We start from the raw sequence: 26,555 nt of genomic DNA on the forward strand, positions 1-26,555 counted from the left end.
CATGTGTGTCCACATACCCATACCCTGGTCCTGCAGGATAGGTAGGGCTGAGGAGGATAACTAGGGATACAGATAACTAAAGACTGGCTATCTATTGATAATTTCTTGAAGTTGGATAGTAGGTAGTAACAGAGGTTTGTCACAATATTCTTTATTTCTGGGTACGTATGAAATTCTTCCTTAAAAGAACTATGATAATTTGAATTACCTTGCTCTCTTGCTTAAAACCCTGTAATGGAACCCCAATAAAATTATAAGCAACATCGTTAAGACCACAGAAAGTGAGGCAGAGCAAAGTATGTGAAATCAGCATCCAAAAGATAGCAACAAATTCTCATAAAACGCAAATTTAAAGGATGGAAAGCTTTTGAAGAATAAAACCGCAGCAAAGCTGCAACTCAGAATTCTCAGAAGCAGATTGACACAGCAGTGAGGACTGATCTACCTCATAGAATGACAGAGAAGTGACACTCTCTAAGCCAACAAGTACAGGAATGACTTGCAAGGATCACTGAAAACCTATGAAATGATTTCATCATTAAGTTCTTCCCACCCCCACCTCAGAAAACTCAGTATTTTACATACAAATATGCAAGTACATGAGTGTACACACACACACACACACACACACACACTCTTCTGTAAAAATGGAGCCACCAGAAAAGGGAAAAAAATTCTTGTCATCGTATAAAGTTTTAATTGCTAAAATTAAAACATAATGGAAGGGCTGGATAAGGAAGCCAAGGAGATCCCCTAGAACACAAGGGAAAAGAGAAAGACATAAAACTTAGGAAAAGAGACAAAACATAATAGACAGTGAATCAACATGGGAGATTCAATATTTGACTGGTAACAATTCTGTAAGGAGAGACTAAAGCTAATGAAGGGGAGAAACTTATTAAAAAAATAACAGAGGAGGATTTCTTAGAGCTAAAGAAAATAATTGGCCTTCAGATGTAAAATAATCAAACAGTAAACATTTAAAATGTATTCGATTAAAAAAAAAAAACAAAAAATTTCAGTAAAGTGACTAGAAATTAAAAATCCAGGTACTTCAAAATTAAACAACAGCCAAATTTTAATATTCACATAAAGATGCTGTGTTTTCAGCAGCATAATTAATCTTAAATTACTAATAATTTTATTTAAAAAAATAAAGTCCATCTCATATAAAGTTGAAAAGAAACCAAAAAATTTCATAAAGTCTCTTAGAATTTCTAGGTAATCATTAACTTCATTAAAAAGCTACTTGAAGACTTATCCCTTTCTTTAAAGGAGTCCATTAAAAATTTAAGACCTTTGATAGTTTAATGACATTAAGGGGCAGACATAACTTAAAACATTACTTTGTATTAATAAAATAAAAAACAACATATTTCACAATAGCCATAGTATCAAAGTAAATAATAAATGATGCTCATAAGATTTATTTCTTGTAAGTTTTTTTATTTGTTCATTTGAGAGAGACAGAGAGAGGGAGAACACAAGCAGGGGGAAAAGGCAGAGGGGGAGGGAGGAGAAGACTTCCCCTGCTGAGCAAGAAGTCTACTGCAGGGCTCAATCCCAGGATTCTCGGATCATAACCTGAGCCAAAGGCAGACACTTAATGGACTGAGGCACCCAGGTGCCCCCATAAGGTTTATTTAGAACCCTCACAGAAACTAGTCATTTTGGGTAAATTTTCATGACAACTATACTTGGTTATAATAGCTGTCAAGAACATCAACTATACATTCTACATGTACCAAAAAAAAAAGATATAAACCATTTTTTTCAAGACTCAGATTCATTAGCAACTTTTATGTTGGAAGATACGTTGCTCCTAGTGTCCTAAGACCTTGCACCCAGATTGGTAAAAGGAGCCTGTTTCAAGAAGGCTAAGATTTTCGATCTTAGCGCCTACTACTGCCACCTATATTGCTGAATGCCCAATCTTTCGTCCCTTGTAATTTACTTTTTCTCCTTATAGACTCTGTTGTCCCCATTATCACTGCTCCAAGAAAAAAAAAAAAAGCTTGGCCTTTTCACCACTAAGTTAAAGGGTTGCCTTCTTTCAGTGATTTGTGTTAACCCAATTCTAGCATAGCACATAGAATATTCAAGTGTGTAGAAGAGGAGATATCTACTCAGCACTAATTTCTTGCTATTGTTCCCTTCCTATCAAATCAGTAGTGATATGTCAGTCTGTAGTCTAGAAGGTCTAGAAGGCTTCCCTTTAGAAAGTCAAGGTTATATCATGACTTGTGAATGTTTTCTAAAAAATTCATGTTTGGAAGAATAGACTGTTGAAATGCTCAAAGTGTAGAAACAATTTGCAACAAAACCGTATTTCTTTCCAGCCACTCTGCAGCATAACAACAAAAGGCCAAATTCCTCTCATGAGCTTTTGAGGCAGATTGCAGGGCTCAGTGCCACATAATAATCCTACAGGTTTTTAAACTCTATCTGATTTGACTATCCAGAGCTACTTCACAATCATCTGACTACTTGGTTTTATATTCTTGGGTAAGGATAAAAACCAAACAGAAATGCACATGAGAGCCACCCTCAACAACTCTTCACTTGATAGTCATTACAGTGTTTCAAAAACCCGAGTTTGCCTAGAAATAAAACTGCTACTAAAATCTTTCATATGAAAAAAAAATTTCATATGGTCTTGAAGTTAAGCTTATATAACATATATTTAATAGATAATAGAATGATAACCAGAATACATTAAAAAAACACACAAAAGCCAAATAACAACAACAAAAAAGCTGGCTAAGGATGCCAGAACATAATCCGTAGAAAAGGAAATACAAATAACCAAACATCTGAAGATGATCAACCTTATTAGACAACAGAAATGTTTTTAAAAGGGTGAAATATTTTTCACTCATTTGACAGGTAAAATTTAAAACTAGTAATAGTGAGAACTGAAAAGAATGCAGGACAGGAGGCACTGATGGTGGAAAAGAAAGTGGTAAAGCCTCTTTTGGAGGAAATTAGTTACAACCAACACAATCTGAAATGAATAAAAACTTAGATACAGAAATTCTACTTCTAGGGTATTGTAAGAAACATACAGATGTGTATGTATACACATATTATTTGTAGAAACGTGTTTCAGAATCATTTAGAAAACTGTACGTGATTAAACAACTTAAAATTCTATAAAAGAAATGGTTATGATATATCCATACTATGGAATATTATGCAACAATTCAAAGAAGGCAGTTACACATGAGGACATTAAAAAAAAAAAGAAAAAAGAAAAAGGAAAAACTCTATGCCATACCAAGTAGATGTAGCAAATGGCAAAAATACTTTCAGAACAATATTGTTTATATGAACACAATAAAAACAAAACCATTTATTTTGATGCTTAATATACATTTAAGGGACAGTAAAAGGTATGCAGACACCACACTAATAAAAGTGTTCACCACTATTTATATATGGGCTTGAAGGTGGTTCAGAGGGGGGAACTTTACCTTATCTACAGTGTTTAAATTTAAAAAAGAAGATATTTCTGTTAATTAAAATTAAAAAATTAGAAACAACACAGGTTAGGAATGACATAATCTATTTGTTACACATGTTTACATGATACTAGTATAATATATGTGTACTATATGGGAGAAAGATCAACATAGCGAGTATATGAAACTTGTTAAAAACTAGAAATCGCAAGATGACCTATTACTATATATCTTTACTATTTAGAGCTCCTATTTTTATCTTTTAAATTAATTTTTTTAAAGTAAACACTATGTCCAATATGGGGTTCAGACTCACAACCCCAAGATCAAGAGTATCATGCTTTACCCACTGAGCCAATCAGGTTGCCCCCCCCCCCGATTTCCAATTAAATTACAGTGTATTACTATAATTATCAATAAAATAAAAGTATTTCCATTTTGAAGAACAGGATGAGCAGGAAGGTTACCCTCTGAACTTCGTACTGATTTTTTAAAATCAGTACATTTGTAAGTAGTCTGAATGTATTTATTATGTATTGCTTGAAAAAAGAAAAGTAAAGATACACTAACAATCTATGTTTAAGAACGAAATAAAATCTGGATATGGCCCCAATCAAATGCAACATTTAGAGTTACCAATAAATTAAGGTTTAAAACATAACTAAATACATAAACTTGTCAATGCCCATAAGTATATGAGAACTTAATTTGCTAATTTTGATGGATTTTGCCTTAAAAATGAACAGTTAAAATTATTTCCAAAAGGACATAAAACAGTTATGTAAATCCTTGGAATAAACCATTACAATACCAAAAGAAAATATACTCTATTTCCATTAACATGTACATACAGTTTAAACGACTATTTACCAACACCATCATTTTGGTACATTTGCATCCCATTCCTCATAGTCCCAAGGGGACAAACTCCTAAGAGGAAAGTCATTATATCATCATAAGGAAGGATAAACCTGTTAGACTTAAAACTTCCAAATACAGACCAGTCTTCCTTGAGAAACTAATGAAAAATACACAGAATATTTTTCAGGAACTTTAAGTTCCCCTTCATACACATCTCTGGCATTGATGATGCCATAAAATATACCTCTAAGCATATTAACAAAAGCTTTAATGATGAAAAAAACCATGCTCAGTTAAGTGTTATGAAGGACAATACCAAATGCAACCTGACGTTCTAGATTTGATTCTGGTTTGCTCTCTGTGCCTAGATCTAGGACTTACCCTATCAGCAATCCTCAGTTTCCTAATCTGTGCAATGGAAACACCAAAATACTCTGTACACTTCATATAGTTATTTGTACCTGAGAAGTTAAGGTATACTAAGTATACTAAAGTGCTTTGGAACACTATAAAGCACGATAGAAATATTTTAAAAATTATTATTATAATAAAAGACTAGCAAAATCAATTTTTAATAAAATTATACCCTATACAGGACTTGTAAAAGACAATATTTTTTAGAAAACTTTACTAGGGACACTGACAAATCACAAGCATATTAATTAAAATAGTGTCTATGGCAAGCCATTTTGCTTTAAATACTTTATTACCACAAAATTCTACTTGTCATATACAACAGCAAAGATGACAAGCTTCCTAAGCAAACCTTTCTGCCAAAATTTCCCATTCTTCTAAGGGCCATATTCCATATTCTCTCTTCAAGCTTTTGCATACATTCCATGTTTCTTGCAATAGCCCTTCATAACCACTACCAAAGGCTGAGGGCTTATTTGGGTTGCAAGGTAAATTGTCATATTCGCCAGATTCCATATAGACATATCAAGTAGAAAAGGATACTAAAAGGCAAGTAAGCACACATGTGCATATATGCACACACGACTGTACACACACACACACACACACACACACACACAAACACACACACACAGTGTCCTTCGTTCTTCAGGGAGAAATATATTTCTTACACAGCAAATGATCGTCACTTTAAAAGGAAGTGTTTAACACAAGCATAAGAAGAAAAACACATCTTACTCACCATCTCCCATAGCCATTCAGATGGTCCAGGGAGCTTTCTCAAACCAAGAGGTCAAACAGCACAGCAAATAAATGCAGCTCGGTGCCTGCGCCACTGGGCTCGGCCTGCAGCCTGCAGACACCCGGAGCACTGTGTGACCCAGGCCGCGCTGCAGCTCTGCACCGCAATAGCCAACAGCTGCTACTCCACTTCAAAATAAAAGTCTGGGGTCTTGCTGAAAATCCTTGTCTATTTAGCAGAACCTAGCAGAGCTTGATCAAGATTATTCTTTAACTGCACATATGTGGTTACATACAGGTTATGAAGCTTCCCCTTGTACTGGCTGCCTGATATTTAATGTAAGAAAAGCTCTGGAGCCAATAAATGTCATCCCACTGGGGGACTTTTAATGCAATCATCAAAACACAAGGCATGTGTTCAGCAATCATTTTCTGCTTCCCTAAAGATATCCATGTAATCAGTAGCAATCACATGATCTGATGGATTAACTGATTTGTGCCTTTTTAAAAAGGTTTTCATCCTTTTGTCATTACCTTTTAATATTTACAACAGAAGACTGCTAGAAGCGCACAAACAGGAATAGCCCAGTTTCCATGATTAACTGCTCTCATTATGCAGGAAGCATTTCTGGCTGCCGTAAACAAATCACGTCAAAGGCAGCCCATCAAAGGCTGCTCTGTGTACGGACAGCAGAGCCACACGGAACAAAGCTTGCTTCTGGTGGAGACAGAACCTAGTCAGTGCGCAGCTGCAGAACACGGAGCACCCACCATCCAAGCTGCACAACCATCAGCACATTGTCAAGCTCCGGGAAGCCCTGGGGCTCACCGTCACAAACAAGACACATTTTAAAATCAATCTAAGGGCTGCTTTGCTTTTCATGAAAGTGTATGCAACAACCATATAAAAAACTAGACTGCAAGTTACCTTACTGCCTCTTATAAGCCAAGTTTCAAGGTAATTTCAAAGCCTAATTCCTATGCTTTGTTTTATTGCCAGCGTCCTAGAGCATTCTTTTCCTAGCAACTGTTTCAAATAGAGAAGTGGGGAAACATTTTACAATGATTTCACCCCAAGACTTCATTAGGTCCTACGCAAATGAGACAAATCAGAATTATGCATAGTTTTTTCAGTCAAAGAGAAAAAGACTTGCAGTCACAGCCACCAACACTGTTGGTGTTTACATCTGAGCGTAGGAGATGGTCTAGAAAGCTCCATGACAACAACAGGCCCAGCCATAATCACAGGGGGCCTGCAACTCCCAGCCTTTTCCTTCCTCCAGGGCTGCTATTGCCTTCTTCCAGCCTTGCTCTGATTAACCTTAAACTCAGTTTCCTTCTCACAGCTGAACTAATTCTACTGTATTTAGGAATTCTGCCTAACTTACTTTGTAATATGAGAATTAAAGTCTGGCTTGAAAAACCCTCAAGACCAAAAAAAAAAAAAAAAAAATGCATCTCTCTCTTTCCTAAACTAAATGATATGCTCACATCTCTGATGATTTATTTACTTTGTGTCTCCAGAGTAATGAACTAATTCTCTAGAAAATCAAGTCAAAGAATTCAACCCAAACTTGAATCAAGAATATAGATAAAGCAGTTCTGAAGGAAATCAGGAAAAAAGCCTGAGATATTATTACAATAATAATTTTAAAAGTGCCCTGAGACATGCATAAAGGGAGAAGAGGTACACTAAAGAGGAAAAAATAACTCTTATAATCAAGTTATACCACCTTTATAACCTGGGTTTTTTCCTTTTGTCTGTTTACTAAAATGACTTTTTCATCTCAAAACACTCTAAATCAATGTATTATAAGAAGTTTGATGTTCCATTATTATGGCTTCAGGCACAGACACACTAAAAAATTTTATTTAACATAACAGTTTCTAGAATATCATATGGAACAAATCTGAACTGAATGCCAGGTTTGGGTGAATTCATAACAATTTGCTTTGCACATGTACACCAAGTGAGAGAAAGAAAAGGTGGTATCTTCAATGGCTCTCAGTCTGTTATGTGCATGAACTGTTTCCACAATTTTTTTTGAGCCTTTATTTTGCCCTAAAATGTATTTCTGTTCCATAACTTTAAAGTTTTAGGCTGGGTGCACTATTACAATAAGTCAAAAGGGCTGGAAATTTTGTAGGGAAAAATCATACAAAAATTTAAAAAAGAGTATTACTTTGTGTACTAACCTTTTGCCTTCAAATTATTACTTACAAAAATTCATTTTCAATGTTCTTTTAATAGATTTCTCTACCTATAAAAATTATTAAAAAATTATTCATTGTTCTGGGTTGGGATGACACATACCACAATGTTAGTGGAAATTATTTTTTCATTTAATGTTTTTCACTTAGCTGCAAGGATTTTAGGAATAATTTAAATTAATTTCATTAAATTCATTAAACAAAGGGTAGTTGTATTTCTTCCCATTACCAACTATAATCACTCCGGATAATCATTCGCTTATTTGCTTACTTGTTTACTTGTTTACGATCTATCTCCCTCACTAGAATGTAGGCTCCCTGAGGCAGAAAATTCTCTTGTTGAGAAGGGACAGATCTTGTTGAGAAGGACAGATCATGTCTCAACAGTGCTCACTTCTGGGTAAAAAACAGATTCTAGAAGGCAAACATGGAACAGAAATCTGCTGCAATAATCCAGGTAAAAGCTGAAGATTTAGAGTAGGGTTTTAGCAGTGGAGATGGGGGGAAAAAGGACAAATTTTAGATACATTAGGACTTCAAAGGTAGACAGACTGGGTGATCAATCCAGGTTTCTAGCCTGAGCTGACGGTGGTGGCACTGACTGAAATGGGTAAACTGGGGGAACAACAGATTTGAGGGGAAGAAAGAGATAACAACAGGCTTTCTACTTTTGAACATGTTAAGCCTGAGATCCTATTAGGCACTCCAAAGGAAATGTCATCGAGGCCACAAACTACTAAAATAGATCTAGAATATAATCTAGATTATATTCTAGATTATTCTAGATAAAATAATCTAGAATATAATAATCTAGAATATAAGAGAGATGAGTGAGGGCCAGAACCACACATTTAGAAGTCAAAAGCAAATAGTTATCATTTAAAGCCTTTGGGTTGGATTACATTACAGAGAATACAAGCGAGAGGAGAGACCTGGGCCCTGGGACCTGCCAACATGATAAACAGGCTTCCCTCTTATAGTCTCTTCCCTTACTAATGAATCCAATAAAGTATTTTTCAATGGCAGCATAATATTGTCATCAAAAACATCCTGACCTACTTCTACACCCCACTGTATACCTCTTAGATTTTAACATTCACATATGACCACACTTACAATATTCAGATAATCTCCAATACAAAAAAATCTCTGAAGACTCCCTCCAAGAGAAATAAATGCCAGATACTGACCCCAAACCTCCTGTTTATGGAGAGAGAAACAAGAGAAAAAGAAATGGGAGCTAAGAGAATAGGGAATATAAAATCTCCTATTTTGAAGGTAATAGAAATAACCTCACAAAATACAAGAAAGGCAGCACTTTCAAAATAAACTGTATCCAAATAATACCTTAAATTTATAATATGCACTATACTTTTCTCTTAGAGTTGTAACTACATAGTCTGGATTACACAAATGAGAATGCACTATAAATGGTATGAAAACACAGCACTCTCAATCCAAGGAATTTTAACAACTATCCATCTTCCTGCTGTTTCTGGTTTCTATGGAAATAGAGGTAACTGCTGGAAAAATAAGGATGAGGTACTTAAAACACCTTCTATTCAAAGAGTGAGAAAAGCTGGCAGTCAAGGTGAGGATTGGTAGCGCTGAAGTCAATTTATGCTTGTGGAACCAAGTTTAGATTAGGGTAGACACAATCTTTTAAACATTAAACTCTCACTCCATCTGCCTTCCTGCAACACAACAATGCTCAGTCTTGGTTTAATCCAGAGAAAAAGAACTAAAATTATATTAGTAACTAGTTTTTTCATTATATGACTATACAACTCACACACCAATTTTTTCCCCCTACAGCAATTACATTACTAAGCTAATCATGCTCTATTTATTTACTTTAGAGACAGAGAACGCATGTGTGCACCTGGGGAGGAACAGAGGGAGAGGAAAGTTCTCAACTCAGTTGAGTTCTGGCCTTGAGATCATGACCTGAGCCAAAACTAAGAGCTGCCACTTAACAGACTGAATCACCCAGGTGCCTTCCTACCCCACTCTCTTTAATAGGAACCTACTTTCCTAGGTAGAAAAACAACCTATGTTATCTTTGGAAATAGAATATATTCTTCACATACACAGATAAAAACTAAAATCTGGGCAAATGCCACCCACTAAAAGCAAACACAATCTATCAACCTTACAAAAAGAAGAGCAACCACAAAACTGAGTTAAGTGCCATATATTAACCTGAAACCCCTTGAATTCCACTTGAGAAGCCAAAGACGATCATGCTGGTAAAGTTTCTACTTCTGTGTCTCTTCACCAGTATCATCACTAAGAGTCTACACATAAGTGTAATAAAGCCCACCAACCCCAAAACTTTTATTAAAAACAACTAAGTAAAACAATTACTTTCGGAATAAAAACATTTTATGCACGGAACATGGAAGGCAAGAGGGTCTACAAATCTTCAACCCAGAAGCTACAAAAAATAAGCCAAAAGAACAGTATCATTTTACACAACTGAACCAAAATTAAATTTTCAGTTACTCTAAAAGAGTCAGAGAATAGATGATAATTAGCAGTATCTAAAGACTTTCTTATACCCTAGTTAAGCTTCAAGCCACAAAATCAAATCTGCTAAGTGATACAATAGTTGATTTGAAAACACGTTTTAGTATCTAAAACTCTGCTAAATAATCTTAGAAATGTTTGACAAATGAAATAACTATTTATTCTTACCTTTGCAGACACTCAAAATCATACCGCCTGACTTTTGCACTTCATCAAATTTGGAAAAAATCACCTCTAACCTGGGAATAAAGAATACATTTTGTTTTATATACAGTTTAAATAGAAACAATTTCCTTGACCACCTCCCTGAGAAAAGTATGTTCAGGAATTCAGTTTCATACAACTCTCTTTTACAATTACCTCACTTACTGAGAGAAAACACCAAGCCCATCCTGCTTGAGTACAGAAGCAACCAAACACAGGCAGCACCTACATGCACACAGTTTCATGTTTCCTCATAAGATTATTTCTCCAAACCCATCAAAAATACTTGTTACAACCTTATAATAAATGTACTCAGTCACCAAGACCTCCTTAAAAAGTACATGAACTCATGCAAAGGAAACATAAGGCAAACATAAAAACAATGAAATATAAAACGACAGAAACTAAGGTGATACGGATATGACTAATAGTGACATTTTCTCTATTAACCTACTTTCCTTCAACACCAATTCCGTTACTGTTTCTGATTATATTCAGAATTACTTTCCACACTTCTGGTATCACTTTTTTTTTTAGTTAACAATGTGTTTCTTATTACAAAAGCAGTGTACATTCATTATAAAAGAAAACTAGGAAACATAATTAGGAACAAAGAAAAAAACCCAAACACAATTCCACCATCCAATTTTTTTTTAATTGTATGCTGATGGTTTGTATTCATATATAAATTTTCTTTAGATCAAAATGGTATCATGCTGACAGCAGTATTTTTTAGTTTGCTTTGCTTTTACTTTCCAATATATCATGCTATGATTTATTTATTTATTTTTTGAGAGAGAGAGAGAGAGAGAGAGAGAGCGCGCGCGAGCACAGGAGGGGAAGGAGGGGGAGAGGGAGAGAAAAAAATCTCAAGCAGGTTCCACGCTCAGCACAAAGCCCAACATGGCGCTCAATCTCAGGACTCTGAGATTATGACCTGAGCTGAAACCATGAGTCAGATACTTAACTGACTGAGCCACCCAGGTGCCCCTATGATATGATTTATTCTTAAAGTTAGAACTTAGATATCTGGGGAAGGAAAGAGGGCCATTGTCATTTTGTTTTTAACTGCCACATGTTCTCTGACTCACTCTTATGTTTCTGTCATAGTGTCATTTTTACAACCTTAGTTAAGCCGTGGTCCATATCCCATCATTTCCTTCTTTCCCCCCTTTTTATTTTTAAGATTTTATTTATTTATTTGACAGAGATCACAAGTAGGCAGAAAGAGAGAGGGAAGCAGGCTCTTCACCGAGCAGAGAGCCCAATTCGGGGCTCGATCCCAGGATCCTGGGATCATGACCTGAGCCGAACGAAGGCAGAGGCTTTAACCCAGTGAGCCACCCAGGCGCCCTCTTATCCTGTCAGTTCTTAGTTGTAAACTGAGAATGCAGACACTTTCTATCTTAAAAATACATGTTTTTTAGAGGCGCCTGGGTGGCTCAATGGGTTGAGGCCTCTGCCTTCGGCTCAGGTCATGATCCAGGGTCCTGGGATCGAGCCCCGTGTCGTGCTCTCTGCTCACCGGGGAGCCTACTTCCCTCTCTCTCTATGCCTGCTGCTCTGCCTACTTGTGATCTCTGTCAAATAAATAAATAAAATCTTTAAAAAATATGTGTTTTTTAGAGTTGAAAACCTTCTAGACACTCATCATAATGTGATTTCTAAACCTTAGCCTTACCTCCTACCCCCACTGAATTCAACAAATAAAACATACACAACAAATAAAAATATTCACACATCTGAAAGCAAGCACTTCAGTTTAAAGACACAGGTTGCTTCATCCTACAGAACAGTATCTTCCAGAGACTTAGGGAGGCAGCAAAACAAGATGCCCAGAGACAAGATGTGGACAAGATGAAACAGGAGAGGGAACACTGGAATTGGAAGGTGGGACACCTCAGAATGAAGACCACAGAGGTCAGGTACAGAAAGGATAGTATCTAGGAGAGCTCTTTGGGGAAAATGGCAGAACAAGGTATTAAGAAGCATGAAAATAACACTCAGAGTAGCAAAATAGGAGTAAGAAACTGAGGACAGAAAGCTCTGAACCCCCATTTCACATCATTTTCAAAGAAAATACCACATGGACTATAAATCTAAATGTGAATAAAACTTCATGACAATCACCCAGAGAATGTCTTTAAGATATTAGGGTAAGTAAAGATTTCTTAAACTGGGCACAGAAATGTCTAATCATAAAGGAAATGACCAAAAGCTACATCAAAATTAAAAACTTACGTACATTAAAAGACACCATCAAAAAAGTAAAAAGGCAAATCACAAGGTGGGAGAAGATACCTGAAACATACACATAGCTGACAACGGGCTTGTACCTAGACTGTATGTTAAAAATTCCCCCTAATCAATTTTTTAAAAAAGATTTGATTTATTTATTTGACAGAGAGAGGTCACAAGTAGGCAGAGAGACAGCCGGGGGTGGGGGGCAAGCAGGCTCCCCGCTGAGCAGAGAGCCGATGTGGGACTCAATCCCAGGGCCCTAAGATCATGACCTGAGCCGAAGGCAGAGGCTTTAACCCACTGAGCCATTCAGGCGTCCCCTCCTAATCAATTTTTAAAAAGTGAAAGACCACTCAGTTTTTAAAAATAGGCAAGAGACCTGAAAAGACACTTTGAAAGAACATATCCAAATGATTGATAAATACATGAAATGGTTCTCCTCTTTATTAGTAATCAGAAAAATGCAGATTACCACTATAATGAAAACATACACCAGAAACCTAAAACTAGTTAGATTCAGACTAATAATGCTAAATATCAGTGAAAACGTAGAATAACAGGAACTTGCAAACAGTGTCAGCAAGAAAATAAACAGTTACAACCACTCTGGAAAACTGTTTGTCAATACCAATTATAGGTGAACATACAGATGGCCCAGCAATCCTACTCTTAGATTAAGAGACAAATACACAGGTACACCAAAAGACATGTACAAGAATGTTTTTAATAGCATTATTCTAAAGAGCTACAAACTGAAAATAACTCACAAGTCCATCATTAGTATGGATTCATACTATAATAAGTAGGACTTATTCATAAAAAAGTAAATGGCAATGAAAATGAAACAACTATAGCCAGATCCAACAACCCAAGTGAATTAAAACAACAAGGGGCACCTGGGTGGCTCAGATGGTTGAGCAACTCTCAGTTTCAGCTCAGGTCATACTCTCAGGGTTGTGGGGTCGAGTCCTATGGTGGGTTCCCAGCTCAGCAGTGGGTCTGCTTAAGGATTCTCTTCCTCTACACCACCCCCCAAAATAAGTAAATAAATCTCTAAAAAATAATGATAACAACATTAACTGAAAAAAGCCAGACACAAAAGAGCACATACTATATGATTCCATTTATATAAAATTCAAAAATTCAAGAATTAAGAAGGATTTAGGGATGCTTCTAGATTGTAATATTCAACTTTGCCACCTATGTAGATACATGGGTGTATTCACTTTATGATAATTTACAGAGCTGTATAGTCATGATTTACATACATTTCTGTATGGATGTCATACTTGCATAAAATTATAAATTATTTAATAAAAAATTTAAATATAAATTTCAAAATATATAATACAATATACATACATATACACATACACATAAACACATTACATTAACATCATTTCTTTCATTTACATAAAATGATGTAAAATTTACTCAAATGAAATTGTTAGCCCTGGAAGTAGAAAATGAGTTAAGTAAACAAAATGCATATTTAATGGACTATCTTATTATCAAAAAATAATTAGTACTAGAAAAAAACTACATGGTAAGAGAGATAGCCAGATAAGATGAGAGATAGAACATCCTTCTGAAGTAGTCTTCCATCTCCTGACACCCCACCCCCTACCACCAAAAATCAAGCCTCGAGATCCAACTACCAATTTGTAGGATATAAAGACAGAAGGATATGTTAAATGATACCACAGAAAAAGAATCAGCAATATTTAGAATATGGGAAACTTTACAGGATAAACTACCTACCTTATTCAACAAATAAACACAAGAGAAAAAAGTGTTGGAGGTACATAAAGATTTAGAAAGACTTGTAAGAACTTATCAGCTAATTGTTGGACTTTATTTGGATATGGATTCAAAGAAACCTATAAACATATACACAGACTTATGACGTTTATTAAACAACTGGAAATTTGAATGCTGACTGGATATTTGATTTATAGAATTATCTGCAAAAAAATCTTTAAGTTGTGATGCTAGTACTGAATGCACTGAATTATAGATTAAATAAAATGACTTGGGATTTGCTTCAAAATAAAACAAGAGTAAATAGGTAAGATTATAACATACAAAACTGGCCATGAGTTGTTAATTGTTGAAGCTGGGTAATGGGTACATGGAAGTTCATTACACTATTGTCTACTTCAGTCTGTGTTTGAAATTTTCAGTAATAAAAAGTTAAAAGAGGGGCACCTGGGTGGCTCAGTGGGTTAAGCCTTCTGCCTTCAGCTCAGGTCATGATCTCATGGTTCTGGGATCGAGCCCCGCATCGGTCTCTCTGCTCAGCGGGAAGCCCCCCCTCCCCGCCTCTGCTTCCCTCTTTGCCTACTTGTGATCTCTGTCTGTCAAATAAATGAATAAAATCTTAAAAAAAAAAAAAAAGTTAAAAGAAATCCTTTCAAGCCCCCCTTAAAATGGGACTAATATGTGATTACCAAAAAATTTAACTGGAGTAATATCTTTAATAAAAATAGAAACTCTGAAAAGTACTAAAGGAAAAAAATTACCTTTGGAAAAAATGTTCTGATACATGAGAAGCTCATCAATGCGATTTTTACTGATCTAACTGATGCCACTGTACTCAGATATTCTTAATTTTCCTTTTTATTGGACTAGATTTTAAGAGTAGTGACTAATTCTTTTTTTTTTTTTTAAGATTTTATTTATTTGACAGAGAGATAGAACCAGAGAGTATAAGCAGGGGGAATGGCAGAGGGAGAGGGAGAAGGAGAGACTCTTTGCTGAAAAGGGAGCCTGAGGTGGGACTCAACTCCAGGACCCTGGGATCATGACCTGAGCTAAAGGCCGATGCTTAACCGAATGAGCCACCCAGGTGCCCCAGTAGTGACTAATTCTTATATAGTTTTCTGTTATCCAGTATCTTGTGTAATACCTTTAACAGAAGGCACTTAAAAAAAATATTTACTTAATGAGTAGATTAATATTTTTACTAAATTCTTTTTTTAAAGATTTTATTTATTTATTTGATAGAGAGAGATCACAAGTAGGCAGAGAGGCAGGCAGAGAGAGAGGGGGAAGCAGGCTCCCTGCTGAGCAGAGAGCCCGATGCGGGGCTTGATCCCAGGACCCTGAGATCATGACCTGAGCTGAAGGCAGAGGCTTTAACCCACTGAGCCACCAAGGTGCCCCATATTTACTAAATTCTTGATCAAGCATCTTCCAAATAATGATTATTACTGTCTGGTATCAAAAGACAGTTTCCTGGATGGTATTTGGTTACATATTAAATAATATATGAATATATAATCAAACAGTGTCCAAAAAAATTACAGGATATAAAGAACTTTTTAAACAGTGAAAATCTACACATCTTTTTGTATCTTGTGAATTTTATTTTTTTTTTAAGATTTTATTTATTTGACAGAGAGAGCAAGAGAGTACAAGCAGGGGGAATAGCAGAGGGAGAGGGAGAAGCAGGCACTCTGCTGAGCAAGGAGCTGGATGTGGGGACTTGATCCCAGGAGTCTGGGATCATGACCTGAGCTGAAGGCAGACATTTAACCAACTGAACCACCCAGGCACCCATAGCTTGTGAATTTTAAAAATCTCAGAAAACTGAAACTATTTAAAACAAACATACATGAAATTAAAACTTATAAAATGAGTAGCCAAAAAAAAAAAAAAAATTTAGCAAGACTTACCTAGCAGGAGGAATTCCTCTCTTACAGAGATCCACCCTCACTCTCTCTCCCACATGTCTATAGATCTCCACTATAGCCAATACTGCAGCATCTCTCACCTGCCAAGGAATTCAGAACTTAAGCTTAGATGAAACATAATAAAATATGTCATCTCACGGCACCATTATAACTTAAAGTTCTCAGTTGGTTTTAATGCCTCTAAACCCCTAAGAGATTTTGGCAGGTCAGTAACAAAAACCAAGAGGACCTGCTGAGAAAACTCTAGAGAAACCTTGTAAAAGGTTTTGTAGAAATCTAAGAAACATGTATATAAAAGTTACTAATGCAGCTTTTTAAAAATCTTCTTTTTGTAATAAGACTGCGCAAAGAACTGCCAATAACTGTATGAATACAAATATTATTGTGGCCAATATATTTCCCTGAAATAAAACTGCCCTTCAAGAATGTGGTCTGAACTCAACACCAGTGTTCATAGCATCATACTTTACAATAGCCAAAAGGTGGAACAAACCTAAATGTCCACCTAAGGATGAATGTATGAACAAAATGTGGTATACACATAGAATGGAATATTATTGAGCCTTAAAAAGGGCAGGGCAGAAATTCTGACACATGCTACAATAGAGATGAACCTTGAAGACATTATGCTATGTGAAATATGCCAGATACAAAAGGACAAATTGTATGGTTCCACTTTCATGGAGTACCTAGAGTAGTATAATAATATGGAGAGAAAGTAAAATGTGCTTGTCAGGAACTGGGGGGTTGGGAAGAATGGGAGTTATTATTTAATGGGTACAGAGTTTGGAATATGAAAAAGTTCTGGAAATGGATGGCGGTGATGGTTGCACAACAGCGTGAATGTACTTAATGCCAATGAATTGTATACTAAAAAATGACTGGAAAGGTAAATTTTATGTTGTGTATATTTTAGCACAATTAAAAGAAAAAAAATGTGGCCTCAAGACAGGAATTTGGAAGACAGCTCTAGTTCCCTTGCACAGGTCACAAAGAGCAAATAAAGAGGTAACAGAACTCTCTTCAAACTTCCAGAGTTAGAGCCAGGGTCTAATAGCAAGGAAAACTTTATCCAGAGTTATTCCAAATGACAAAAAGGTTACAGTCAAGGTTCAAATCCACTAAGATGGACAAGATCCAGGATACACCCCTGTATTATGCCTACAGCATACACAGCTCAAGTAAAGAAATTACAAATTTCCTCTGTTACATAGGGTTATGACTGTTGTAAAAAGCTGTTGTTACGCAACCACATTCAGGAATGAAGAAAGGACACTGATAACCTGTCCTCACAAATAACAAATAGGAGGACTATAAAAAGGAATCCAGTTCTTTGTCACTCAGTCTTTCAAACCCAAGATCTATCCTTTTGGTCCCATATATCCTTAATACTCGCCAAACGAGTAACAAACTTAAGCAACTTATGTGAATAAAACGCATTCTTAGAAAGTAACTTTGGTGGATTTTAAGAGATAGAATGAGGTGAAATCTTGATTTCACTACCCAACTCCACCTGCCCTCTTCTTTTTTTTAAATGGAGTAAGGGCACTAGGAAAGAAGAGCGAGCCAAAAAAATTAGTCAATGCTTGAATGTAAGTAAAATTTTACCTGACTGTTGGAATCTCCAAATAGGATACACAAATGTGGTACCAGCTTGCTGAGAACTAGTGGCTGAGCCCCAAAACTAAATATAATTTGAAACAAAAATAAAGAGAATTTGGCTTTAATCAAACAGTAAACAAAATAACCTTACACTTTCTTCTTGTCTATATCAATAAGACAAACATTGTGGGGAGCATGGGTACACATCATTAAAACATGAAGGACATCAGACACAAGCAAAAACTAATTCTAAACAATGTGAAATATGCAAACTTGAAAAACCATGACTGACAATGAAAACTGTCAACACATGATCCAAGAGAACAAAATGTTCAACTAATGGCACTCTTACACCTAGTAACTTACTGATCACTCAGGAAAATTTGAGCTTTTGCTTTAAAATACTTAAAATTTTTTTTTTTTTAGATGCTGGGTCTCAAATTTGCATTCCAATAAAACCTTTATTTATAAAGGTTATAATATTTGATGAGGTCATGGGTTGAAAGCAAATGACAGGAGAGCCAAAAACCACATAAGTTGTGCAAAACTGAATGCACTTACAAGCTCTAGATGGCAGAAAGGACCACAGTGGAGTAAAAGGAAATAAATGAAGGTATAGTTAGAAAAAAGGAAGTAACACTACAGGAAAAGTTGAAAGCTACTATGTATCACCTATCTTGTTGCATAGAACTTGAACAAATAATCCAGAAAGAGATCAAAAGCCCCAACAACTTCTTCAGACTGGAGTTCTGAGCTCTGTGGCCCTATGCTATCAGAGCTCTACATACTGGTACCTGATTCACTGTCTAGTTACCTGGAAGAGTCTTGTTCGGTCTGTTATTTGGGTAACCATCCACACTGGTCTAGAAAACCTAGCTGGGGGGAAATGGCTATAATATTTGAAATACCACGGAGTTAAAACAATTCCAAACTGGGTCCAGAACAGAAGCAGAACCTAAGTTATATCAACATACTTCTTATATGATCATCTACTTTGGGTAGCACTATTAAAAAAAAAGAGAAACACTTCTTATGACTAATAATTTCAAATTAATATACACACAAAAAATTAACAGCTGAAGATATCAAATCAAATAAAAGCTCTCATACCAAAAATCAATTAATAACTATTTAAAATGTTATTTCCAAAACTTCCTTCAAGCTTTAGGAAATGGATATTGTTCTTTCCTTTTAGAAAAACGAAAAACAAGATAGCTATTTTCAGTAATCATAAAACTTACATGTTTAAGGTTTCAATAAGACACAGACACACGCCTTCTCGAGATCGAAAATTCTTGTGCTTAAAACCAGAAGCCAACTGTTCCCAAATGTACTATTTAAAAGAAAAGTAAACAAGTATAACAAAAAATTAAATTACTCATGTTATAATCTTTTTTTATTCCCAACCCTATCACCAACTTTAAATAACTGAATTTTCCCATCAGATTTTACTTCTCTACAATTTTTTTTTAAAGAATGTATTTATTTATTTGACAGAGAGAGAGTAAGAGAGAGGGACAGGGAGAGAGGGAACACAACAAGCAGTGTCAGAAGGAGAAGCAGGCTTCCCTCTGAGCAGGGGACCCCCAATGCAGGGCTTGATTCCAGGACCCTGGGATCCTGACCTGAGTTGAAGGCAGACATTTAACGACTGAGCCACCCAGGCGCCCCTCTACAAGTTTTCCTAAGCCAAATTTGTACTAATGTTGCTCTCACCCATTTTAAAGTATCTTAATCACATTTTTAGTTTTTATTTAGTATCTTTCACTTTAGGTTTCAGTTATTTTCAGAAAAACTATGTCCAATACCTAAAAACCTTAAGATTTCCACGGACATAAAATTCTTTCTAAGCTTTAGAAATCTCCCAACAACAATGCTACCATTATAAGCCCAGTAGTCCAGTAAGCATTTAAAAGGTCCAATGTTGCTTAGCAACTACTCCAAATTGTCACATGGAACAGACTTTTTCAACATTTTATAATTCAGGCTTTTCTCACTTTAGCACTGGATCCAAATACAGAAACATTATTTGATAAAAGTCATTTTATTGCTATCTACTAAAATTTCCTTTTTAAAAAAGCATATATAACCCGTACAGATATTCCACAGCAATTATATGAATTTGGTGTAGGAAGGAACCCAACTTTATTCTTCTAAACATACAGCCAACTGGCTCAATCAATCCTTTCTCCACATTTAGAAACATTTACCATTTACTAGATCCATGAACACACACACATATACCTCTTCTTGGACTCTTTTATTCAATTCTACTAATACTTCTCTTTCTGCCAAACTTTTTGGAAAGTAACTTGGAAGTTTACTCAGAAAATCTTAAGTGTGAATAACCTGATGCAGCAACACCATCTCTGGAACACTATTTTATATTTATATCCAAAGACATGTCAAGGATGTTCCTTATAGAATTGCTTATAATAGCATGTCAAAAATGAGTTAAAATTTGAACCACTAAACAAGTGTTGAAGGATACCCACCAAACTATTAACAAGGACTTCATTCTAAGGTATAAAATATCTGGGCAAACAGTTTCTTTTTGCAATTTTTTATGAAACATATGCAATATGTTTTATAATTTTAAAACTGTATTTTAGGTAATAACCCATAATACCATTGTATATATTGTAAATTCCAGGGGTTTTTTCTACTTAACATGAGCTACTCTATAAATCTGTTTACATGTCAATTTATTGTCATACTTTTCACATATGCTCCATGCCCAGCATGGAGTACAATATGGAACTTGAACTCACAACCCTGAGATCAAGACCTGAGCTGAGATCAAAAGTCAGATGCTTAATTGACTGAGCCATCCAGGTGCCCCTTTCTGCTCTCCTTTCAAAACATCTCCATAGGGGCTAATTTATTCTACTGTATTCATAAAACACAAATCGGTATCATAAAATACATGCCTTATTAGTAACCACCTGTTCAAATAAAAAATTTTCTTCTTGCTGTAAAAGTTGCACAAATTAATATAACATTCAGTAGTTCTCAAAATGAGCTTTCTCAGCGAACACTGTATTATCTGCAAGTAAGAAAAACCAAAAAAAATCCTAAAAAATAATATAATCAGCATAGTATCCAGCAGAATCTCTGAGTTAGCTTTGTCAAAGATGTCAAAGAGGGGTAGCTGGGTGGCTCAGTGGGTTAAAGCCTCTGCCTTCAGCTCAGGTCATGATCCCAGGGTCCTGGGATCGAGCCCCACATCAGGCTCTCTGCTCAGCGGGGAGCCTGCTTCCTCCTCTCTCTCTGCCTGCTTCTCTGCCTACTTGTGATCTCTGTCTCTCAAATAAATAAGTAAAATCTTAAAAAAAAAAAAAAGATTATTACCTTAAAAAAAAATGTCAAAGAGTAGAAAATAGGAAAAAGAAAAGCAAAAAATCCCCCAAAAGTTAAATACTGACATTTTATCTTAAATTTCAATTTCTTTAAAGAATTTACAATAACTCAGTATTTAAAATTCCAGCTTTCCTGTCCCCTGGGGCTTCACTGACTTGCTGTAATTACCAGCTATCTTTACTGATATTTCAACACTGATTAGAAAAATGTAAATTTGAAAATGAAGGCCTACCATAGGTGGTGCTACTTGATCCATTAACTTCAGTATCAGAGTCTGAGCTTCATCTCGAACCTTGTCTTTGGCATCTCCCATTCTGTCTATTAAAGCTACAATAACTAGAGAAAGGCAAGAAAAAGAGTAAATATTTATAATTCATCTCCATTATAAGCTATATTTTACAAAATTATAAATAGTTTGTTTCCATAAATGAAAAGTTGAGGTAAGCAAATTATTTGAAAGCATACATACAACATGATATCCACTAATGATAATGTTCAAAAAACAGGCAAGATGAAATATTATCCTATTTAGAAATGTGTGTTGCTAGTCAAGCTCTACAGATGAGCAGGGAATGGTTATCTAAAAGGTCATGTCCATGGTCACCCCTGGCAGAGGGAGGGAGGGAAGTGTCATCAGGAATGCAGAGAGGAAGTATCTAGGATGACAGAGTTCTAGTTTCTCCACCTGGGGACAGGTAGGTGTTGGTGTGCAATTACATGTGTAATACACACTTATGTATGTATGACATATTACTCAACTGACAAAAATAAAAGCCTAGGCTCCCGGATTGAAGTTTTTCTCTACTATGTCCAAGACTGTGGCACTATTTCATGAAAGGAGGGAGAAAAAGCAGGTAAGAGTCCATCCTTGGAAAGTTTTCATGAAAAAGGTTTTTATAACTATAAATCAACAAAGCACCACAAAGAAATCACATCTATTGAGGGTGAGGCTGAAGGGAAAGGGAGCGGAAGATAGAACTCAGAGGGTACAGGTTCTAAAGTCCACTCATTTGGCAAAAATATCTCAAAGTCGAAATTATCTTTCTGTAAACCCTTAAACTACCACTTCCCCTTGTGTGGTGTTACAAGGTGTGTGGCCACAATATTTCATCTCCTTTTGTCTTTATATCCTTAACCATTAATGTCTGCAGCAGTACTCACCCCAGAAGATAACTGAAAATTAAAAAGAGAATAAATGTAAATCACTTAGAGTGAAGAGCACTGAGTAAGCGCTCTGTGTCACCTACCACCCCCCACCATCGCTAGCATCATTCTACAAGTTGGAAGGCAAAGAAATTAACTTGTTTCTCTTTTGACATGACAGCTATAGCCTTCCTTTCCCTGGGGCAAAGAAGGCTGAGGCCTAATTTAAACAAGGGAAGGAAGAAATGAGATTAAGAAACGGATTTTCTCTCATTTATTTATAGAAAATTATAATTAACTGCATAAGTAATTTGATGCAATATGTTCTAGAATATAACAAGCAGACTGATGTAATAATAATAAACAACAACACTTAAGGAAAAAAGAAATTACATTCTTTTTGGAAGAAAATTCGACTGGGATGAGAAGCCCACTATACCAAATGAAATGATATCATCCAAAAACCCAAGCTTAATCAAGGAAATGACTATGTAAGAAAAAAAGTCCCTGCCATAACATTACAAGCCTAATCAGGAGGCAACCGAAGTACCGTCAGTTGGAATAATATAAACACTTGTATTTATCTGATGTATTATTAACATCAGAGAAAATCACTGACACCTGTAGGATTGACTGCTGTGGGACTCTGGTTCCGAAAGCTTCTGTGAGGCAGAAGACAGCAATAAACACTTAATAAATATTAAATATTATTATGTACTAAGCACTGAATTATCTCATGTCATCCCCGTAACAATCCTTGAAATAGAATAGGCCTATTTGATAGAGAAGGCCCAAAGGCATTAAATACCTTGCCCAAAGTCACACAAATAACAAGTTGAAATCAGGATTTAAATAATCCACACAGAATCCTGGGTGGCTCAGTCAGTTAAGCGTCTGCCTTCAGCTCAGGTTATGATCCCAGGGTCCTGGGATCAAGTCCCACATTGGGCTCTCTGCACAGCAGAGAGCCTGCTTCTCCCCCTGCCCGCTGCTTCCCTGTTTGTGCTTGCTGGTGCTCTCTCTCTCTTTCTCTCTCTGACAAGTAAGTAAATAAAAAATCTTAAATAAAAACAAATAAATAAATAATCCACACAATTAGGTCCCAGTCATAACTATTTCTATCTACTTGTAACTGAGGTGTTTTGCATGTGTGTGTTTTAACAATCACACAACAGTAGTATGTGGAAAAAAAAAATAGCCACTTCATTCTTGAGAAGTGGAATTTAAATCCAAAAAGAAAATTAAAACAGTCAACAAAACAAAGAGGCAAACCACGGAATGCGAGAAGATATTCGCAAATGACACTACAGACAAAAGGTTGATATCCAAGATCTATAAAGAACTCCTCAAACTCAACACACACAAAACAGATAATCACGTCAAAAAATGGGCCGAAGACATGAACAGACACTTCTCCAAAGAAGACATACAAATGGCTAACAGACACATGAAAAAATGTTCATCATCATTAGCCATCAGGGAGATTCAAATCAAAACCACACTGAGATACCACCTTATACCAGTTAGAATGGCCAAAATTAAGAAGACAGTAAATAACATGTGTTGGAGAGGATGTGGAGGAAGGGGAACCCTCTTACACTGTTGGTGGGAATGCAAGTTGGTGCAGCCACTTTGGAAAACAGTGTGGAGATTCCTTAAGAAATTAAAAACAGAGCTTCCCTATGACCCTGCAATTGCACTACTGTGTATTTACCCCAAAGATACTGATGTAGTGGAAAGAAAGGCTATCTGTACCCTAATGTTCATAGCAGCAATGGCCACAGTTGTCAAACTGTGGAAAGAACCAAGATGCCCTTCAATGGACGAATGGAGAAAGAAGATATGGTCCATATATACAATGGGGTATTATGCTTCCATCAGAAAGGATGAATACCCAACTTTTGTATCGACATGGACGGGACTGGAAGAGATTATGCTGAGTGAAATAAGTCAAGCAGAGAGAGTCAATTACCATATGGTTTCACTTACTTGTGGAGCATAAGGAATAACACGGAGGACACTGGGAGATGGAGAGGAGAAGGGAGTAGGGGAAAATCAGAGGGAGAGACAAACCATAAGAGACTGTGGACTCTGAGAAACAAACTGAGGTTTTTGGAGGGGAGGAGAGGTGCGGGGTTGGGTGAGCCTGGTGGTAGGTATTATGGAGGGCATGTATTGCATGGAGCACTGGGTTTGGTGCATAAATAATGAATTCTGGAACACTGAAAAGAAAGAAAATAAAATAAAATTTTAAAAAAGAGAAAAAAAACCACACTGGCTCAAACAACTGCTCACTTTAATAAGAAAAACTAAAATTTTATAAAATATAAACAATGAAAATAAGCAACTTCACACTACATAAACTTTTTATTAAAGTTGAATTTTTTGCATTAGAATTCCTTTTTAACACTCTTGGTGTCAAGTAGAATAAGATTTCATTCCTTGCTCTACCAGTTATTAACTATTTAAGACAGTAAACTTCTCTGCATTTCAAAGTTCCCTTGTCTATGAAACAAGAAGGGACGCAGGCCTATTCCTCACATGCCTAGTGAGAGGATGAGGTAAAATGGTAAAACAAACAAACAAAAAAACCTGTGCTAAGCCTGTAATAAGCATTTGGAAGAGTCAACAGTTTAAGGATCCTAAAAATCTGTATATAATATGATGACCACTGAATTTTACCATTCAATGTGATGACTATTACAATAGATAGTTATAGGAATCCAAAACAGAGTTTTTACCCTATAAACAATAAGAACTTGTTAAACAAATGAATATATCAGACTGGAATTTGAACAGTGGAACACCAAAGAAGTTTAAAGCACAGCTAGTATGTTTTATTCTCTTAGCACTGTATGGAATGCATACCATTTTACAAGATGCAAAACTGATGGCCAGGTAGCACAACTATTCTAATATTCTTTCTGTAATTCCATTTTTGATTAAAACTATCTACTTAAAATTTGTAAAGTATGAGATCCCTTACTGAATTCAGTTATCATAAAACCAGGGTTGGTAATCAGTGTTAAATGTAAACTGAATATATTTTTTGTTTGAAAAGCTTACTTTTCCACAGTACATGTGGCCACAAAAGAAAATTTAAATCTTTCATATTAAAGAACTACATCAATAGAGCCTTTCTCTTTCTGGCACTTCGTCTCTAAGTGAACATGTATCTCAATTTTCCTGAAACTTCTCTTCACTTTTAACATAAAAAGGTAAAAATAGCTATAATAACCTAAATGCACTAAAATATATATATGTATATATACACATACATATACACATATGTATGTATATATACACACACATATGTATGTGTATATATACATACATACACCTATGTATGTGTATATATATACGTGTGTGTGTATGTATATATATATACATCACTCACATCAAGTTATATATATCTAGGATTACATTATTTTAAAAAAAAACCTTCCACACATAATTTCATTCAATTCCTTCCCTTTACAGAAAGGCTCCTAACATGGTTTGGCTAAGTTCTAAGACAGAGTAAAACAAGAAAGTTAACCCTGGGACTCTTGGTTTAGTACCATACCTCCTTCAGAGTACACAGATATACTGCCTAACTTACAGAGCTACCATACAAATTAGAAACAGTGTAAGGATAATCTCTCATATATGTAAAGCAGATAAGGCCTAATAAATGGATGACAAGTAGGCAATACATGGTAGCAAAGTAGTGATAAAATTTTCCTATTATATCACACTGACTCTCATCTATTAGCAAGTTCAAGTTTCACCAAGGAAAATGATGAACATGTATGAAGGGTTCAAAGTAAAAATGATACTGGCTAATATTAATGCACAAAAAGAGTAGATTAGAAGATAAAAAAAATTACACATATAAGCCTATGTAGATATATGGAGAACACACATGAAATACAAATAAAAGCAATTTAATACAATTTATTAAGCATTTAAGGGTGTAAGAATCATGGAGTAAAGAAAACTTCAGTGTAGGGTGAGGTTAATATGAAAAGCTCCCAGATACTGGAACCTGAAGTAAATCTTTTAAAGAGAAAAACAGGAGTTCTTTTCTTTTCTTTTCTTTTTTTTTTTTTTT

The 26,555-nt window shown here is 35.6% G+C and overlaps 1 protein-coding gene across 1 annotated transcript in view; it reads right to left on the minus strand.

Annotated features, from left to right (window-relative positions):
- Nucleotides 1-26,555, minus strand: part of CLASP2 (cytoplasmic linker associated protein 2) — a gene marked incomplete at its 5' end in the record, with an annotated part of 139,585 nt that overhangs the window by 94,940 nt on the left and 18,090 nt on the right. The window contains 6 exons of the mRNA XM_080810437.1: nt 4,704-4,783; nt 10,386-10,456; nt 16,340-16,437; nt 17,966-18,041; nt 19,201-19,292; nt 21,552-21,655. Coding sequence (XP_080666563.1) covers nt 4,704-4,783; nt 10,386-10,456; nt 16,340-16,437; nt 17,966-18,041; nt 19,201-19,292; nt 21,552-21,655 — 521 coding nt within the window. The remainder of the gene's footprint in view (nt 1-4,703; nt 4,784-10,385; nt 10,457-16,339; nt 16,438-17,965; nt 18,042-19,200; nt 19,293-21,551; nt 21,656-26,555) is intronic.

Source organism: Martes martes, assembly GCF_963455335.1.
Source record: "Martes martes genome assembly, chromosome: 1".
Taxonomy (NCBI): domain Eukaryota; kingdom Metazoa; phylum Chordata; class Mammalia; order Carnivora; family Mustelidae; genus Martes; species Martes martes.